Source organism: Phragmites australis, chromosome 3 (assembly GCF_958298935.1).
Source record: "Phragmites australis chromosome 3, lpPhrAust1.1, whole genome shotgun sequence".
Lineage (NCBI taxonomy): Eukaryota > Viridiplantae > Streptophyta > Magnoliopsida > Poales > Poaceae > Phragmites > Phragmites australis.
The window spans coordinates 17415006-17420720 of record NC_084923.1 but is presented as its reverse complement, the minus strand read 5'-3'; the positions used below and the strand labels follow the sequence as shown (position 1 = coordinate 17420720).

Below are 5715 nucleotides of genomic sequence, written 5' to 3'. Positions count from 1 at the left end.
ACCAAATTTTGCATTCAGTGCGTCTCACAACTCCTTTGTGTCCTTTATGTGTATGTATACATCACAGAGACAATCGACAAGAGCGCTAAGAACATATCCTATAAAAGAGTGTGTTGGCTTTCTTAAACTTTTTCTCCTCATTAGAGGAAAGAGTTCCTTCAGGCCAGCCATACGCAACCCGGTAGCAGTTCATAGCCGTAAGTCATAGAGTGACTTTGATCTGCCATCTCTTTAAGTGCACACTGGTAAAGTTATCCATTCTTAGTGCATCAGCAAAACCAGCCATCGTTAAATCAAAGTGCCTACAATAAGGTTTTTAGATTGTTAAAAATAATAGCACTTTCAAATGTAATTTAATTCAATTCCTGATATAACATGAACAAGAATAGATGTACATAATCAATTATCGACTAGCTCGGATGAGCCCCAACAAGATTCGAGTAGAATCGACTAGAATTTGATCAACTCCAATCAGTCTCGACTAGATACTCGAGAAGAATCTTGACTAGCTCACTTGAGAAATGTATCGACTAAAACACTCGAGTAGTATATCGACTAGTTCACTGGATTACTCGAGTAGGATTGCAGTGTATGTACCTGATAGCGATGTGAGATGCAGAAGCCTCCGTGATGTCGATGCTGAAGGGATCGGTGACGTCCTAAGAGGGGGTGAATTAGGACACTTAGAACTATTTTGGCTCTAAAAAATAACACAAGATAAACCTATATCAATTTCTATCTAAATATGCTCTAGGTTTATCTAGTGTGTCTACTCCACCGATCAAAGCACTTGCAACCTATCTAAGAAGGTAAATTGCAATAATGTAAATACAAAAACGTAAATAGGGTAGAGAGAGCAAACTCGGCACAAGAATTTTTTTTCCAGTGGTATCGATGCATAAATGCCACCCTAGTCCATGTTGGAGCTCCACAAAGGATATGCTCCTGGTCGGCACCCGGTCATGGCTCTTGAGTCATCAAGTCACAAAAATAATTGTCTCCACCCGGATAAGCCACCAAGCCACTAAGGCAAGGTCTCACTACTAGCCTCTCTTCTTGTTCCTTACCACCGTGATCACTTCGGAGCTTGAGCTACTAAGGTAAGGGTCTCTGTGTCTGTGCACAATCGTCTTGGCCGCCGCTTCACACCAAGTCGAAGGGTCAATAAGCTTGCTGATAAGTCACCAAGACTCTAAGGTGCCGGCGTACCACTTGGTACAAGGTTGGATCACTCCTTGATCCACTCTCTAGGCAGCAATCACCTAGCAATACTCTCTCTAGGCCTATAAACGCTAAACATTCTCTAATCTTATGTTTAATCGCCATGAATAATCACTTTAAGCAATTTGGTGGCTTGGATGTCTTCTCAGGTGTAGATGACCTTCTCTGGACTCCAACAGCACGCCACAGCTTCAAATGACTGAGTGGAGGGGTATTTATAGCCTCAAACCTACACACTAGCCGTTAACCTAACGGCTTTGAAAAGCTGTTAACACTGGATAATCCAGTGAGAATAATAGTGCTAACACCGAATCATTCAGTGAGTACACTCTCACAAACTAGCTGTTTGGACCCCACTCAAGCCTCTGTGAACACCAGACACACCGGTGTATACTTTATCTCCATCACCGGACTATTCGGTGAGTTGTCTTGAGTCATCCGAGCCTTTCCTTCTTCTCTGTGTAAATTTCTCTGGTGTATGCATCCGGTGCACATCACTTCATGACTGGACTATCAGGTGAGTTGACTTCAGTCAACTGAGCCAATATAACCCTCTATGGAAATAATACTTCGGTGTTACACAGCCTTCATCACCGGACCATCTGATGCCTTGAACTTTGTTCTGCTTCTTTGTATTGTTCATTATCCGGTGTATTGTCTGGTGTTCATTCCATTCACACCGGACCATCCGATGGGTTGAACCTTCGATCTTCAGCAGCTGCATCCTTCTCTGATAATAATACTCTGGTGTATTCATCCTTCTCAACACTGGATCATCCGGTGGGTTAAGCCTTCTCTTCTTTTATCTGGAAATGCTTCGGTGCAACTCCCACTAATCACTGGACTATCCGCTGAGGCTTAACCTTCATTCTTCAGTACATCACCTTCTCTGGAAGAATTGCTCCAGTAAGCACTCTACTCAAACACCAAATCTTACTGTAAGGTCTTCAAGCCTCTCTCCTATTTGACAAATATACTCTAATGAGTTCAAACACCTAGAGCACCGGACCATCCGGTGAGGCAAATCTTCTTGGGACTTCTCCAATTCAGTCCAATTTTGTCTCGGCTGCAGTGGCTTCTTCATGTATTGCATCTATGAGACCTACTAACATATATTCTTGACAAACATGTTAGTCTCATTGACTATGTTATCATTAATCATCAAAATCACAATCATGACCTAATAGGGCTATTTTGGCTACAGATGCAGTAGGCGATGATGAAGATGAACTAGTTAAAGTTGATCTTGATGTAGCGTATGGCGATGATGGTGGCAATATAGACGAAGTAGCACACGATGATGTAGAGGAAGCAGATCGTGAACAGTCATGACGAGCGCTTCCCAAAACCTTATTCACCCTCTTCTGATGCAGGATCCCAAGAGTGACTGGTTTCAGAGACCTGCTATCCCATTCGTCGGTGCACGCCGGCGCAATGAGATAGAGTAGTCTATGTGCGATGGTACAACAGAAAGAAATAGGCAAAACCATAAGTGCGAATGCACAACCCTTCTATGTGGTGACGACTGGCAGATATATAGAGGGAGAGCCGCGTGGTTGAGACGTGCCACGATCGGAGTCGGTTACACTGCCACGATTGGAGTCTTTCCAATACAATTTCCATATATTTATCAGTTTGCTCATAAAGCAAAAAGAATGAAGCCGCAAAAGGAGGCTACATCTGCGTAAGGAACTGGATCCGATTTTAGTGGACCATTCATGCAGGTGCCACGTGCCCGTGCCCACCACCCCTGCCCCGGCCATGGCCCGACGAGCAAGTATGCACATATATTCTTCTAGTCATCTCATCCATACATACTAAGTGGGTGAAAGAGAAAAATCCTTTTAAGTTAATCTTCAACCACATTCATAGCAAAGTGAGACTAAAGATACACACTTTCTTCATATGATTAGAGCTTTAAGATTTATTTAAAATTATATAAATATAATGAGCAAAACCCATATATTGTAAAAATACGTAAAGGATTCATGCAAAGACGTGCAAGGATAATCTGCTGTCCTTGCCACGGATATGGCATCGTCGTCTTGTTGTGCCTACCACATGATTAGAACCAACCACATTTCTGTTGGTGACTGTTAAGCATGCTTGTAAACAACACTCAGTCTACTATCACTACCACATGAAAGATGAGTTTATGAGTGCTGATCTTTTGGTCAGAGAGGAAAAGCAGAGTCAGAAATCAGAGCAGCAAGTCACAGCGACAAACAAGATACTAGTAGGTCTACCTACTAAACACACACGCAGCACGCTGTCATGCAGAGAGCGCATGTGCACTGTGTGTTGCATATGAAGATATGAAGATGATTGACCACACCTGCATTACCAATAAGATGCGGATTGTGGGCAGAGCTCCTGCCGGTCTTTCAAAAAAAAAGAAAGAAAAAGAAAATGTAGATTGTCCCCCATCTGAAAGATATTTGGAGAGCAGGAAGGGACCTCTGGTTCTTTAATCCAAGTACTCAAGATCGACATTTTTTTCATACACAAGAACTTACAAGTTTCCGGTGCTTCGTTTATTAGTACTCGAAAGCGTACGACTCAATACACGATTAAAAAGAAAAGCATGAGCAAAACACTAATCTCACCTTGCAAACCTCACAGACCGGGCAATCAAATGAGATGCTACATCACAAGAGCAACACTTTTAGAAGTAAACAACTCACAACAAATGCAGATGATGTAACTTAGTTGCAACCACACTCTATGTCTGACACGACGCCGTGCTCAATCGAACGGTAGTACCACGGGCTAGCTCCAGCTTCCAGGTGCGCGAGAGCGCGTGAAGCATTCAAGAGTAGTTCACCTGCCTGCAGTTGTAGCGGATCTCGCCGCTGCTCCCGGTGAGCGGGCTCAGGCTGCCCATCCTCACCATGGCCACCACGAAGTCCCTTCTGAACGCCTCCGGGTTCGCGCCGTAGAACGTCACGAGCGCGTCGGTGATGCCGCCGGCGAACAGCTGCTGGTCCGAGTGCAGGACTCCCCTGTTCCGCAGCAGCGAGCCGTAGTACGCGCCGTCGAACCGCGCGGGCGTCGGGTCGAGCGGCGCGAGGTTGTCGTCGCCGCTGCCGGTAGCCCGCGGGCACACGTTCCGGAACGAGGCGGCGAGGGTGCCGTCCAGGGTGGCGGTCTCGTTGTAGAGGCGGTCCCGGAAGTTGGTACACCGGGAGAAGCCCAGCGTGTGCGCCCCTGACAGCAAGACGAGGTCCTGGACGGAGAGGCCGTGCGAGGCGAAGTTGGAGACGAGGCGGTCCAGGTTTAAGGTCGGCGCCGGGATGCTGTTGTTCGCCGCGGCCTGGCTCGCCGTCCGCGCGTCCCGGCGGCCAAGCGGCACGTTGTACGACGGCCCTCCCAGCTGCATTCATGCGCGCACACGACGCAGGTGCACCAAGTTAGTTAGTACTAGTACGTGCACATGAACGGTAAGGTTAGTTCAAGAAGAATGCTCGCGGTGCATGGAGGTGAACGAACCGCGACGACGGAGTCACGGGCCGCCACCGCGATGATGTCAGCGCAGGAGACGACGTTGCCCCTGCACGCGGCGTTGACGGCGGCCTTGATGCGGTCGATCACGTCGAAGCCGCGGGCGGAGTTCATGTTGGGCGCGGCGTTCTTCTCGCCGGTGAAGAAGGGCGTGTCGTCCAGCAGGACGGACCCGTCGCAACCCTGAAAATCAAGCACTCACTCTTTACGTACGTGCACAATCCGATGGAGAATTCCAAATGCATACAACTGCGCGTGCATGCATGAGTTGGGCGCAAACGACGACACGATCTCGCGCGCGCGTACGTTGACGAAGCAGTCGTGGAATAGCAGGCGCAGGAGCGAGGCGCCCATGCGCGGCTCCGCCGCGACGGCCTCCTCCACGACCCTCTTGATGGTGGGGAGCGCCTGCGGGCAGGTGTGGTCGTAGAAATGAGGATCCAGCTGCCCGCTGCTCGGCGTGGCCAAGAGCGCGAACGCCATCGCCGCCGCGGCACACGCCACCACAAAGCTGCAGCGACCTAAAGAAGCCATTGCTATCTTAGTAGCTGATCTGCACCACGTTAGTTAGCCAACTGAATTGAGCTATTTACGACTTAATCTGCCGATGAAGCTAGTTCGAGTGTGCGTGGAGAAGGCACACAACAGGAAGCGCTTATATAGCGCGTCGATCCATCGACTCGGTTCTGCACAAGCAGCAAAGTTAGCATTGCACAAAGCGTTAAAAAAAAGTCGAGATATATTAATATTATTCAGTCGATTAACAAAGGAAAAGTGTGTGAAGTTGACTTTGTATGGAATGTGCTCAGGATTTCAAACTGGTAGGTAGGAAAAATGGAGACCGATGGATGGAGTGCGGAGAGGCTTTTGCCGAACAATTTAACTAAACGGTCTCTGATGCCCTAATGCATGACGAACGCCGGCAACTAATCGCTGGAGCTGCCTCGATTTGCCCGGCGGGCTCGAGATGAAGGTGATCTAATTGACCTACCC

General features: G+C 47.9%; 1 protein-coding gene across 1 annotated transcript; it reads right to left on the bottom strand.

Moving 5' to 3' along the window:
* Positions 1-3674: 3674 nt before the first annotated feature.
* On the bottom strand, positions 3675-5368 carry LOC133911027 (peroxidase P7-like). Its single transcript, XM_062353253.1, has 3 exons — positions 5029-5368; positions 4711-4905; positions 3675-4594 (listed from the first exon to the last, which is right to left on the bottom strand). The coding sequence occupies exons 1-3, from the start codon at positions 5254-5256 to the stop codon at positions 4031-4033; spliced, it is 987 nt and encodes a 328-aa protein (XP_062209237.1). The 5' UTR covers positions 5257-5368; the 3' UTR covers positions 3675-4030.
* Between the last annotated feature and the right edge of the window lie 347 nt (positions 5369-5715).